A 14,678-nucleotide genomic window follows, 5' to 3' on the forward strand; every position below is an offset into this window, starting at 1 on the left:
TGCAAGAAATACTGTGACATAAAACCCCTTCTCTTAAAAGATACATTGTGTACATGTTAGCGAGATTTATTGGTTTATTTTACTTACATTACAACAAACAAAAACACCGGACCTACGTCTTTCTTCGGAAGGACGAATCAATAATTGTTAAGTGTCATGCTTTAATGACAGCTTACAAGGACACGTGCCAAGACCCACTGATCAGAGTCACAGGAGCTCGAGTGCAACGCTCTTGACCGCCTGGTGACAGCATGCCACAAAGTGCTACATGAATTATAAGGGTTCATGTTTTTGGCAACTATATTATCCTTTGCAGTTCATACTACATACACTAACATGTATTTCACTTGTGGCAATAAAAATAAGCAAAGTGATTTGGGGGTTCTTTAAATGCTAATGCTCAAACCTGTCAGTAATTCAGAATGAAAAGTTGTTTTCCTAGAGTTTTAAAATAATTCCTTTGGGTTGTTTTCCTTAAAGTTTCAATCCCATACAATTCTCTTTAATTTTAATTTTTCTAACCTAGGTTCCTCTATGTTATAATGTCTTGTCACTTTCAATTTGTTGACCATATGAAGCGTGATCATAGAATCATCCAGGGAAAGGAAGGGCAAAGGTCAAGCTTAGTGGTTGTTTGTTGATAACGAAAATAGGTCTTTATTGCTTTGAAAGGAAGTTGTGAGCATTGTCATGCTTACTTCAGTGTACATCCTGGAATTGCACAGATCAAAGTTTTTAAATGTGACGCCATCTGGGCCCAATTTCAAAAAACCTGTAATCGGAAAAACTTGTTAAGAAAAGCATCGTGTAATAGAAATGGGTTACCGGCCAAAAAATGCATTAAGTTTCAGCATTGTCGTGACTGGTGCCGCCACTCAATTTTTGCTCAGCAAAGAAATGCCTTTTAAGCCCGTCTCAGATTCAAATTTGTTGATGAGAATTACCCCTTTTTAAAACAACAGGTACTGTACATCTGTAGCGTTCCATTATCTAAACCATTTCGTCTAGCAGCTCTGATGTAACCATAAAAAACCACCAGTTGTAATCTTGGTACTTAAAATCATGATTTTGTTTTGGGTAAACCACCAATGTTTGAACAAGATAAACAATCATAGTGCACTTAAGATAAAAAAGCAAATGTTTACTTGTAATGTTACTGGATCTACGGTTAATCAATTCTACTTAGTAGTTCATTTCCATCTTACTATAGCCCATGATAAAGCCTGGCATGATGTGCGTACATTGTCTAGAATTAAAGCGATTGGCGTTATGCTAAGAAACATACTTCTGAACTTGTCCTGAGGGCTAAACAAAATTCTGACTTTGTTTTGTGTTGGTCATAAATTCTTCTTTTTCAAATGTGAACAATAATTGTTTTAGTATGTTTTAAAACATGCTTTGAGAGAGTGCATAATTTGAACACGAGCATTACATGAATTATTGCATGCTGAAATAGTTCTCAGATTGAAGTTTTTGAATCCCTCTTTCTAAAATCCCATTCCTTTTAACCTGTTTAAGGGAGTTAAACAAAATCTCAAAATGTTAAACAGTGTCAACGGCTGCAATGCTTCTTATATATTACCTACATAAACCTCTAGTAAATTTTTATGGTCATTACTTCTTGGAGTAATTACCAAAGGTATATGTACTATACATTGTACCCTCCCTTTAAAGCAGTTGGACACTTTCGGAACAGAAACAAAAATAAAGGTTCACAGATTTACAAATAATTTACAGGGTTTACAGAAGGTAATGGTGAAAGACTTCTCTTGAAATATTATTCCATGAAATGCTTTACTTTTTGAGAAAACGTTATAAAACAATTATAAATTCTCGATAGCGGGAATTACGGATTAATTTTAAACACATGTCATGACACGGCAATACGTGCGGAAACAAGGGTGGGTTTTTCCGTTATTTTCTCCCGACTCCGATGACCGATTGAGCCTAAATTTTAACAGGTTTGTTATTTTATATATAAGTTGTGATACACGAAGTGTGGGCCTTTGGACAATACTGTTTACAGAAAGTGTCCTAAGGCTTTAAAGACATGTATCCCCTAATGGAGTGTTGTTGTTCATTTTGAGCGAAGCTTCTACCTGTCATTTATCTTTATCTAGTGCCGAAGTGTCATGGTGATGGTCTTGCCTCTATATCTCACCATAGGTCTGAAGCCAGCCTCTGTCTCCTCCACAGATATTTCCATGACACATTAAGTGTTCCATCACTCTGTCAGACTTTGTTCCTTCTATTAGGGGAGGGTGTTTGAGCATGAAACCAGGCTTTCTGATTATTCTCACACATACACCCTTACTTTGCCAAGATGTACTGCATCTCTTATTAGGGTGGAACTCCTTGCCTGGTGCATAGTTCCTTTCGGGTCATTCCGTTTCAAATACGGCATGCTCTTTCTTGTTGATTTTTGTCAAAAAGTGCCTGACTATCGATATTTATACTACCATATATTGGTAACCATTGGGTAAACTTCGTTGAAATTGGTGTCTTTGGAAAGGAAATTGCATTTAAGCCTTCCAAATCTGCTTTTTTTGTAGTCACATGTTTAGGTTCAATAACTTTTTGACCCCCCTTCTTTGGCCTTGGATTTAACCTTAAGTGCATCACGTGATCTGGAAGTGAAAATTTACCCCCCCCCCCCATATTTTTACTCAACAATATCAAATATGTAAAGATATTACTATTTGTTAGCTTACTTTCAAGCTCCACTTTCAAGTTGCCAAACCTGCCCATTCCTACATGTAAAGTACAATATTATACATGTCAATCCGTATCATGATTTTGCTGGTATTTTGTAGCCGTGCATGTGCTGTGACAGCCTGTAACATGATACTCAGTAGTGAATGCACTACAAAGTACACAGTCAACCCTCCTACTGTCTGACCATTTAACATCATCTGAGGTTTTCATAACATGACAAACTATTCCAGCCTGCTGTGATGTGGGACATGTACAGATGCATACTGTTATTTCTGTGCATAGTCACGCAACCCTACACAGCCCTTACAGTTGATTGGTTTCAAACGGTTGGGCAACTTGCTTGTTTAAATGTCAATGATATTCAATCAAAATGGCCTTGAACTTGAAATTTTCTCTGACAAAATATTCCTCCTTGGAATGTAAAGACCCATTAGTTTTTAACTCCAAAACATCCCTGAACAAGAATGTACAAACCTATTTTTCTCAAAATGATGTGATCAAATGTTGTGGATGTACATGTAGACAAATTTTGCACTGGATGTGGCAATTTATATCATGACGTGAGGTTCGAAACTTTTCATTTGATCACCACTCACATGAGGCCTGTTTCTATTGAAAAATGAGTCCATGTTAAATTTGCATTTCCCTTCCTCTTTAACAATGTTGTTAAATATTTTTTCCTGCAGGACTCAACTTCCAGCTGTTATGATACGGAGGGATCAGTTTAGTCTATGGACAGTCCTCAAACAGTGCATCGGGAAAGAACTCTCCAAAATCACTATGCCAGTTGTCTTCAATGAACCGCTTAGCTTCTTACAAAGGTTTTGTGAATACACAGAACATTGCCAGTTACTATACAAAGCAGCTATGAATGAAGACCCAGTGGAGAGAATAAAGGTGAGACCATAAACAAGTACAACCGAAAGGCCACCTTGGTTCAGTTAGACTGAAGGACGTACAGTCACAAGGTTGTGGGTTCGAATCCTGCCAAGCTAACTGCTGATTTCTCATTTACTAGAATCAGTATTTTCGTCTTGGTTTATGAGTCACAATTTATTGAATTGTGCAACTTATAGTCATACATGTAGACGTTTAACTGATGTTTGTATGATATGAGAGAGATTGGCTGTTGCCAGCTTGGTGTATATCTCCTTGTGAGAGTTTGCTGAGTTACAATGTACCTTGATGGGAAGATCATCCCAAAAAAAATTTGTCCTTCTTGAAAGCGTGCATGTTTGAGTACAGCGGCCTCGATACCATCATTGGCAGCACACCGTATCAATCTCTGCCGTCACTAACTCCCGATCACTGATTTAACAAAACTTTATCAAAAACTTTATGCAAATACGCAAGTCCACTTGCACAACACTTATTGCCTACTTACACAACAAATCTTGCACTTATAGAGGAGGGTATACCTTTTATAATTACTGTACTCTCAAAATTATTGACCATAAAAATTCACTTGGTAAGAAGCACTACAGCTGTTGACAATGCCCCACAATCAGTTAGATTTACAGGTAAGACGGAAAGCCAACACAAAGGTCTTCCTTTGTTTTTACCCGATGATATATTTGATATAAAGTCAACAGTTTTGCTGCAGTACGAAAACTGAGCTCTAAGGTAACAGTTCAGTAGGATTTCCTTCAGTCAGAACTAACTTTTCATTTGAACAGGATGATGAGTTGCTTATGAACAACTACAAAAGCAGACCTGGAATTTTACTTTCGAGTAGAGCAGGACCATTTTCATTTTCGCTAAAGGTAGACAATGGTAGATGTACATTGTAAAATCTTAAAGTTTATGAGGCACGAAGGTGAAGACTATGGCAGCGGAGGCAATGGGTTTTGTGTTTGTTAAGGGTTTACTTGATTGACTACTACAATGTTGAAAACTTTTACTTGTTAGGGCAAGGTAGATTTCCTTTGTTAAAGAGCAGTCCTATGAGAGACATCAATATTTCTACTGAGTCATTTCAAGGGGGAACCAAGGCAATGGCGTGGGGTATGGACCGGCCGTATACATTTAATGGAGCATACCCCAACTGCCTCAATCCCTCCCAATTGCTTCCATGTCCCCAATTGCCTCCTTATTGCCCTCACTTGCCTCAATCCCCCCGAAATTGCTTCCATGTCCCCAATTGCCTCCTTATTGCCCCCACTGCCTCAATCCCCCCCCCAAAAAATTGCCTCCATGTCCCCAATTGCCTCCTTATTGCCCCCACTTGGCTCAATCCCCCCCCCCCCAAATTGCCTCCATGTCCCCAATTGCCTCCTTATTGCCCCCACTTGCCTCAATCCCCCCCCCCTCCCCGAAAGTGCCTCCATGTCCCCAATTGCTCCCATACATCCTCTGGGCATTGCCTTGTTGCCTTTTATAATTTCCCATACAAAAATGAGAAGGTACATGTATGACATTGTTACCTTGTGTTTGTTTTTATCTTTGCAGTATGTTGCAGCTTTTGTAATGGCAGCCGGTGCTTCCAATCTAGACAGGCTTAGTAAACCATTCAATCCGTTACTTGGAGAGACCTACGAACTCATCAGGTATTCATTTATTTCCTTCTTTTGCATTTATTTATATTTACGGATTACTTTAACATGGAGCCATTAGTTAAATTGCAAATTATCATTTATTAATAATACTGGATGGGTCTGATACTTGTTTTGTTGTTCACGATGAGCCACACATCTTCACTCTTTAGGTTTCACAAAGAGACACATCGTTGATTTCATGTACATTACTAATGGCAAAACCTCCCTAGTTACAAGATGCAAAGGTTGGCAGCTATGAAACACCTGCATGTACATGTATGTATGAGTAACTATAAATATAAATATGAATAGTAAACTTGCGGGTACAACCATGAGTAAAATCTCTTTTGAAGGAGTGGTGGCTCAGAAAAGAGTCGGTTTGGTCTCGACGTTTCGAACCTGCTCATCGTCAGGAGAGATGTTACTCATTGTTGTACCCGCAAGTTTGCTATTCATTATTATGTTTATAGTTAATCTTATTCTCCACACTATGTAAAGCTTTAGACACCATTGATGTTACCATCGACACTCCACAAAATAACTATTTGTAACCAGAGTTTATCTGCCAGCAACAGTCATGATACTCGTCCTACTTGATTTATGATTTCCGATGTTGTTCTCCTTGAAAAATCTGAACAAATTGTTTTTAAAAAGCCTGAAAAGTCCATTAGAGCCTACACCATGCAACATGGTCAGCCCTTGTATTCAATAAATTTGTCTCAACCTTTTTCCAAGGACCAAATATCATGCCTGATATAAGTAACATGATATTAATTTGTTTCCAATTACAGGGAAGACTTAGATATTAAGATAGTATTGGAGCAAGTTAGCCACCATCCTCCAGTCAGCGCCTTCCATTGTACTTCGCCATATTTTGAATTCCATGGCTCTATCTACCCTAAACTCAAGTTCTGGGGGAAAAGCTTAGAAGTGATCCCAAAGGGAGTTGTTACAATCTCAATACCAAAGTAAGTTTCAAACTTATGCATAGCGGTTTTAAATATTAAAACATCGGTTTGGTTATTTCTTAGGGCCTTGTTACACGAGGCTACTTAGAGGCAATCATAACCAACTGCAGTAAATCCTACAGGACAACTTGTTCTGCACATTGGTAATATTTCTGACAATGTCCTATGATCCCCAAGAATAGTATGTAAATATTCTAATGTGAATGGATTCCCTTCTTCGAGAACTAGAAATGGTTGCTGTACATCATTGCCTTGTGTGACATGGCCCTTAGGGTACTTAATAATTGAAGAACCGGCTAGTTGAAGGAGCTACCCCAAAGTTGGGAATGCCCACCACTGTTTTATTTCCATAAATAAAACCACACGGAGACTGTATGGGAAACAAAGATATTGACAAAATAGGGAGACCACCAAGATAAGGGCTAGATATCTTAGTTGTTAAAGCACTACTCTGTAAACCCTTTTCAAATCCCGCCCTAGTCAATTATTTGTTTTGTTCACCTCAAAATATCTTTTTATTACCCGTTAATGTTGATGAAATGTCTTTTTAGTTTTAATTTTCACAAAAATTAAACAGTTAAAGGCCTGACACTTGGAGTTTTTCTCAAAGGCTTTAAAAGTTGTTAATTTGCCATATTTGTCTATATTTCAAGATACAATGAAACGTACACATGGCACAATCCAAGCAGCTGTCTTCACAACCTCATCGTTGGTAAGCTGTGGATTGAGATGTATGGTCTACTGGAGTTAACCAATCACAAGACAGGTCACAAATGCTTCCTACAGTTCAAACCAGCCGGCTGGTTCGGCAGGGATTTACACAAGGTAGAGGGATACATCACTGACCCAAAGTAAGTCAATAAACGGATTGGTTATAAACTGATGTTGTTGATTCAAATCCCACTCTAGTAACTTTGTTCAACCCAAAATCATTATTCATAAATACCTCTGACAGTTTCGCTATTCCTATCGGTGGAGAGCGCGTCACATGGGTGTGTTAAACCTTTGTTTATGACCGGTAAAAAGGTCGCGTGTCACGCCCATAAATTAACATTTGTTACAGTCTCATAGTTAAAACTGAACTCCAAATACCTGTCATTAAAATAACACTTGAGATTCCCTAAGATTAAGCTCTGTTGTGCAAATGTTAGCGTTGAGTGGTGTTTTGATATTGTAACATCAAATAATAAACCACAAGGGAAACTTGATATTTTATATCTGAAATAAAAATTTGCATTACCTTGAAGCGATCCCCTGGCTGCCCTGGCTGCCCTGGCTAAGGATGTAGGCATGGATACAATCCACTAGGAGCGTGGCTGGTAGAGCAGAATGCATTACCTTCCAAACTTTTGACAAAAGAAAATTAAGGTAACGTGTAATGTGTCAGGACTAGGATTCGAACCCACACTCTGCTGCTGACAACGCCAGAGCTCAGGTCCTTTGAACTAGACCATTCCTCCTCGTTACACCAAGTATTTAGACTTAGACAATATTAGTCTGATTTATTTTTACTGGTTAATCCTTACAGGGACAAGAAGATTGTGATGTTATTTGGGAAATGGACGGAGTACCTCTACGCCATGAGCCCCGATGGATATGATGGAGCCAAGAAGGAGGAAAAGAAACACAGACATTCTCACAATCACAGCCCTGGAAGTCCTTCAGAACATGTACGTATTAACCAGGCCTGTATGCTTCGTTTTTGAAAGGGCAAGGGCACCAAGGCATTTTCTCCTTGGTAAAGGGCACCCTATGAGAAAATTGTAAATTTCTACTACAGCATTTCAAGGGCACCAAGGCAATGACCAAGGTGCATGGAGGCAATTGCCTCCACTGCCTCTGTGAAGTATCAGGCCTGATTAATCTTTCCTCCACAAGCCAGGGATGGGAAATGTCAGACTTCTATCCGAGTTCAGACTGTGCCAGGACTTGGGAATTTTGTTTTTTATTTTTCTTGTCTTGTACAAAATTTCTGGTTCAATTAATTTTTTTTTAGCTACAAGCCCTGTGGATTTTCTTTCAAATTTGAGCTCTGCTCTCGATAGTGAAGCAGATTATTAAAGATGTTATTTAGAATAGTTTCATGAGTATTCTAGAGGTGATGCCATAATGCTAAAAAGCATTACTTATAAGTGTCAGTGGCTAGACACATCCAGTTAAATGTTGGGACTAAGTGATAAGCAATTGTTTAGGGGACCTTCAGTCCTCAATTATCTGCAATTAAACAACTTCCCTAAAGGACTGCACGGTTTCAATGTAATAATAAAGGGGCATTTTAAGCTCCGCCTATTTTGATTAACATACTGCTTGGTACATAAAACCTAGGGAGTAAATCAACAATCAACCAAACTGTTATCTTCACTTCCCTCTATGTTGGTTGCGGTTTACTGTTCTAACCTGTTGTGTTTGTTTCAACTTTGATTGTAAAGTTATTATGTAACTTTTTGTGAGATTAATTTTTAGGATTGTATATTTGGATTGTGTTCAATGTACTTTTTAACCTTGTTATAGTAAAATGTTCCAATCACATGACTGACGATGACTAGAGCAAGCTAGTCGAAACGTTGAGACCAATTCAGAACTGACTCCGCGGCAGTACAGTTAATTACGATCCTATAAGCTAAAGTAGTAGTCGGAGTCTATTTTCTATACCATCTGCCCTGGTAATAGTTAAAAAGCAGGACAGTTCTTTTCAGAACTGAGAAGTTTCCCGAACCTCCGATTATCTACTCCGCGGCAGTAGAATAAAGCAAGACAGTTCTCTAAGAACAAACTCTACCTGGCAAGTAGATACACAACCGCAAACCAAATATACATTGATACCTCACCATGCAATGCCTCAAATCCTGTAATCACATTGTTGTTATTATTATTATGCGCTCCACCCACCCACCAATTCTACTTATTTTGTCAGGCCCTTTTTCTTGTGTCCTTCCCAAGATTGACTTCCCGTACATGTACTTGCATACTCTCTTCATACATGTATCTCATTTTCTCTACGATAATAATTATATTAATTTGTTTTTACCCTTACATCAATGTGTGTTAGCACTGTATACCCAGTACTTTCCCTAGTCCTGTGAAAAAAATTCACTGGCATGTTACTCTGGTTGGATTGGAACCCAAGACCTTTGCAATTCTAGAGCAGTGTCATACCAACAGATTATATTGTTATATTGTTTTATAATTACATTGTTCTCCACACTCATCTAGGTGCTCTCCTGTCGTCATCTTATTTGTACTTTGCTATTCTGTATGTTTCTTGGGCTAGGCCTACATGTTTTGTTTTTTGTTTCGTTCTTTCTGGGTCATTTTTACAGTTCTTTGAATCTCTTGTATTTTTTAACATTTACTTGTAATGATGTCAAATAAATCAGAATGATAATATTGTTTTTTCAGAGTTTAGCTGTGAAAGTCTTGCGCAGGTTCAAATATTTTGACTCTTTAAACAGTTAAATTTTCTTTGCACAATAAAGCAAAAGTGTCTTAGTAGGGGCGGAGTTGTTGTTTAAACCTATTTTGTCATATTTTAGTGATTGTGTAATATTTCAGTCCTACATGTACTCTATAATTGTATTAAAGACAAATTTAATTTATCTCATTGATCAAACTCATTTATAAGAAACAATGATTTCATATCTGATGATTTCTTATAATCTTGACTTGATCAGCAGAGTCCATCAGAGTCAACAAATCCTGAAGGGGAAGAATTCAACAATGCTCAGCTTCTTTGGCGCAACACAAAAAGGCCAGAAAACTCATCTCAGGTAACTATCAGGGCCCAATTTCATAGAGCTGCTTAGCATACAAATTTGCTTAGCATTCAATTTCTTCCTTGATAAAAACAGGATTACCAACCAAATTTCCACGTGATTTTCAGGATAAGCAAACAACAGCCGAGCACCAGTAACAAGCAATATGCAACAAATGGAAATTTGGTTGGTAATCCTGTTTTTATCAAGGAAGAACTTCATGCTAAGCAAATTTTGTGCTTAGCAGCTCCATGAAATTGGGCCCCGTTTGGTTTGGAGTTGAAAACTGTGCATGCCGGAAAGGGTTTATGGTTAACAACATCGAAATATCTTCAATGAGTAGGATTTGAAACTTTGCACCAAGTACAAGGGCCCAATCTCACAGAGCTGTTTATAAGCACCACAAAAAAATGCTAAGCACAGCAAAATTGTCCTGGCCAGAATTGGGATACCAGCCAAAACACCATGTGACATGCACCACTTGTGACCAGTATTCTCTGCTCATTTCTGCTAGGCAGGAAATTGTTAAGCAGTATTTTCTGCTGAAGCGGCTCTATGAAATTGGGTTCTGTGCCTGAATTCTTACCAGCTTTATAAGCTTCAAATTGTGTTTTATAACTTATTTATAGAGTTTTCTCTTCTGGATTTGTATGGCTTATGATTTGTAATCACTGATTGTTATTTTGTTGCAGTATTATAACTTCACATCGTTTGCAATAAGATTAAATGAGATGACAGAGCATATGAAGTCGTATCTACCACCAACGGACGCTAGATACAGACCTGATATACGCTGCATGGAGAATGGGGACATTGGTATGTCATGTACGGCTTCAGTTTCAGAAGCGTTATTTTTTTCTGTTTCTCAGTAAAGCTGCAACAGAGAGCTAATGTAAAAAACTAAATTGCTTTTACTGATCCCTTAACGGAACTGTTTCTTTGGAATTGTTCCTTTTTTAAATCTTATATAAATATAGATAAAAAATGCATTAAAACTAACCTTCAAAAAATTTGTTTGAAAGGGAAATGTTTTATTATACATGTCGCCGTTGAAAATTTTAATTCAAAAGGAAGTTTTATTATACATACCGCCGAAAATATGGAGCGATTATGTCCATGCAGGAAGAATAGTTTTAAAATAATTTAAAATAATTTGAAAACACATTCTTGGAGACGTTAAACACTTTTCAAATTCCAATTTTGGGGGGATAAAAACCTGATATGTTTTTATAACCACATTACTTCAAAGTGAGATGTTTCTCAAAATGCTTTTCACTATTGAAAACTGCTGTATTTTTATCCAAGTAGGTTTTTATTGGCATTTATTTTGAAAGTGATTACCAAACGTACACATTCCCTTTAAATTCTGATGGATAGGTTGATACATTTAAGGAAAACAAATAAGAATTGGGTGTTTTATTGATTGCAGATTGCGCTTCGGATGAGAAGCATCGCTTAGAAGAAAAACAACGAATGAGTAGAAAGCACCGCGGTAAGTCAAAGGAATCATCCTGGAATCCGATGTGGTTCAAACTGGATGTGAACCCAAACACCGGTGAACAAGACTGGATCTTCACTTCTAAATACTGGGATCGCAACTATTCAAATAGCCCTGATATTTTCTAACAACACCAGGAAATTAGGGTTTTTAAATTTTTAGTCTTGCGGAAGGCGGCTTGGACAGTTTCAAGATGTCGTGAGGACTGAGTGAGAGTCAGGGTTAGGAATGGCAATTCCAGCCGAGGAGTTCTCATGGACAATGGCAGTGGACAAACGAAAGGGACAGTCCATTGTAAATAGCAGGGGTGTACAAAAAGAACCAGTGGGACATTGATCCTATTTTCCATTTTGTAGAAGGAAAGAAAAATTCATGGAAAATTATAGTTGAGAATGGTTTACAATTTTGGACGATAATGACAAGTCTACAATACAGGTAGTAAAAGTTTGTAAAAAGCGAAACTCCTGTTAAATCACTGTGTGACACAAAATTATGCCTAATTATTGTGCAAATTGTTAGTCAAACTACTTCTTTTATGCAGTTGGTTTAAAACTAACCCTGCCAAATACAATAAAATGCTTCAGTGGTTAAAGATTGTTGCATTTTAAATGAGGTCTGTGGAACTTGAGTGACTGGAGTTACCGTGCAGGACTGAGTGAGTTAAGCGAATGTAGTAAAGTTTATTTTTAAGTTGTCTTAGCTGCCGCTACCGAGCCATAAGTTTTAAGTGTGCTAAAGTAATGATCTAAAGTTGGATAAGGGGATTTTAACCTGTACATGATAAAAGTTTACCCAAGCTAACTTTAGCGATGTGTAATTTAACCCCGTCCCGCATTCATACTAGGTAATAAGCCATTTGCGAGTTAGATTGGAACCAAGTCTTGTACAATGACTTTCTTACTAACGAGTTACCGCTTACATAGAAATTTCTCAGAGTATAGAGACAATTGCTGATTGGTTAGAGGCAAGCCTTTACATATATGTACTGTAGCAACCTCTAGATGAGCAAACCCTGGTGCCATTTTGCCATACACATTCATTCAGAATTGTCTCTTACGTAACTATATAAAAACTTGCCCCGATTCATGTGACATAGCAATTACTTGGGTGGCACGGTTGGCTTGTGCGTAAAGCGCTCACCTCTCACCAAGGTGACCCCGGTTCGATTCCCGGTCGGGGCCATATGTGAGTTGAGTTGTGCGTTGGTTCTCTGCTGTGCCACGAGGGTTTTCCAGACTATCCGGTTTTCCTCCCTCAGGAAAAAAAATCAAACACTTTCGATCTTGGCTGTGCTCCGTGGTCATAATGGGTTGATGTGGCTGGCAGCTGAATGCGCCCTTGCATGCCTGCTTCTCGAACACGTTGTAGCCGTGTCCTTCGCAATTCAGCTCTTAGCTGCGAGTAAGGATGATTAGCCCCCCAAATTATTATTACTTCCTATAATCTTAAGAATTCAAATTCATGTGATAACTTGTGATCAAGCACAACATTGTACCAGGCAATATTCAAATCTAACTTGCAATTGGCTTATGCTACAGTGACTCATTTTATTTGGATATATTGCAGAAATCGGTCTGATATTTCTTGCATGATGGTTTTTAAATTTGTGATTGATTAGAACAAATTCTAACATGTGAAGTCATAAAATTCATTTACATGTAGATGTACACGTACATTTATACATTGTGTTTCGATTTTCGACCATTAAACAGAGCCTGGTGCCTGACTCTAAGCCAAGGTTTGAGAAAAGCCTTTGGTCTGATCAGAACCCAGTCATTTAAACACAGCCTCAGCTTGTGTACATTAATTTGACCGGTTAGAAAACAAGATGGCCGTACTGTGATACATGTCTATGTGATAAGTGCAATGTGTTCAACAGGGATGAGATTGTTCAGACTTTTGGCTGAATTCAGACTTTTTATGCCGGCCTGGTGAAGAAAATCAGACTAAATATTTTTTCCACAAGTAAAGAAATCCTGCTCATTGGTCTACTTCTCTAGTGCTTTGAATACTGTTTCCAAAAGCTCCTTGGGATCTATTAACCCCAGGGGTTACCAAACAATAGAAATGGCATCATTTAAACATACCTTTGAATTTGTATCCAAGTTTCAGACTTTTTTAGTAATGACTCTCATCCCTGGTTCAATGAACGAGTATTTGGGCCCGGTCACATGAGGCAATTTACAGGCAACCAGCTTCAGGTAATCTCCATGAAATAAAGGCATTCATATTTGATTGTTCACATACTTTTTTTTATGGATCGTAAATGATTTTTAAGCATGCACTGTAGTTGGTTGCCTCCAAGTTGTCTGTAAAGGTTGCCTCGTGTGAAAAGGCCCAAACGGAATCTCATAAATGGGACTGTTAATGTAGCACTGTAGATGTTAAACTCTTTATATGAATATTCATGGGATAGCCCAATTTCAAAAAAGCTGTTATTTCTTCACTTAGCATAATTTGAGTGGGACACAAGTTACAAAAATGTGAACCTACACTAATGTAATTTTGGCTGGTAACCCGGTTCTGTTGAGCATAATTTTTCTGTACTTGGCAAGTTTTAGTGCTTACAGACCTTATGAAATTGGGCCCTGTAGTAAATTGTAGGCTGAAGTAGCCAAAAACCTGGGTTAATGGACCCTTCCCATGAAATATGCTAGTTACATTCACGCATGCGTGCGGACCCTGTTGGTTGGCAAACGCCATAGAGTTGTGCACTAAGCAGACGCGCTGTCCCGTCTGCGTCATGCACCCATTAGCCGTGTACAAAACAGCGCGATGTTCCCTCATTTTGCCAACCAAAACGTTAGTGCGCACGCGCTACGTGCAATTTACAAATATTTCATGGGAAGGGTCTATTGTAGGCTGCTGGAGCCATGGCCTCTGTTGGCCTTAATCCCTGTGAAAGTGTTCCCATAGACTTTTCAGATTGAAAAATTTAAACGGCCTTTTTTTATTTTCCTTCAAACATGAAATTGCAGCCAAATTCAGCATTTATTAAAATCATTGTGGTACCTGCTGCTAGACTATAATACGCAGAGTGCCTCTAGCTACTAGAGGAATAGTGGAACAACAAATTCTACGATTTATAGATAATCTGAATTTTAAGCAAGACTCATCTTAGACCTCATGTACAAACCTTTTGAATTCTCATTGTATACTGTATTACATGATGGCTGCAAACAAGTGTACTCATTTTTAAACCAACCCTTTT

At 38.2% G+C, this 14,678-nt stretch overlaps 1 protein-coding gene across 3 annotated transcripts in view; it reads left to right on the forward strand.

The window, feature by feature from the left end:
* LOC139949457 (oxysterol-binding protein-related protein 1-like) overlaps positions 1 to 14,678 on the forward strand; it is a 54,099-nt gene extending 39,421 nt beyond the window's left edge. For 2 of the 3 annotated variants that reach the window (XM_071947800.1, XM_071947803.1), the window contains 8 exons: positions 3,402 to 3,612; positions 5,164 to 5,261; positions 6,041 to 6,217; positions 6,871 to 7,068; positions 7,746 to 7,887; positions 9,889 to 9,984; positions 10,662 to 10,785; positions 11,399 to 14,678. In XM_071947800.1, coding sequence (XP_071803901.1) covers positions 3,402 to 3,612; positions 5,164 to 5,261; positions 6,041 to 6,217; positions 6,871 to 7,068; positions 7,746 to 7,887; positions 9,889 to 9,984; positions 10,662 to 10,785; positions 11,399 to 11,595 — 1,243 coding nt within the window. In that variant the 3' untranslated portion in view covers positions 11,596 to 14,678. The remainder of the gene's footprint in view (positions 1 to 3,401; positions 3,613 to 5,163; positions 5,262 to 6,040; positions 6,218 to 6,870; positions 7,069 to 7,745; positions 7,888 to 9,888; positions 9,985 to 10,661; positions 10,786 to 11,398) is intronic. The other variant, XM_071947802.1, reaches the window with a different exon arrangement.

The sequence above is a fragment of the Asterias amurensis genome, chromosome 17 (genome assembly GCF_032118995.1).
Source record: "Asterias amurensis chromosome 17, ASM3211899v1".
Classification (NCBI taxonomy): domain Eukaryota; kingdom Metazoa; phylum Echinodermata; class Asteroidea; order Forcipulatida; family Asteriidae; genus Asterias; species Asterias amurensis.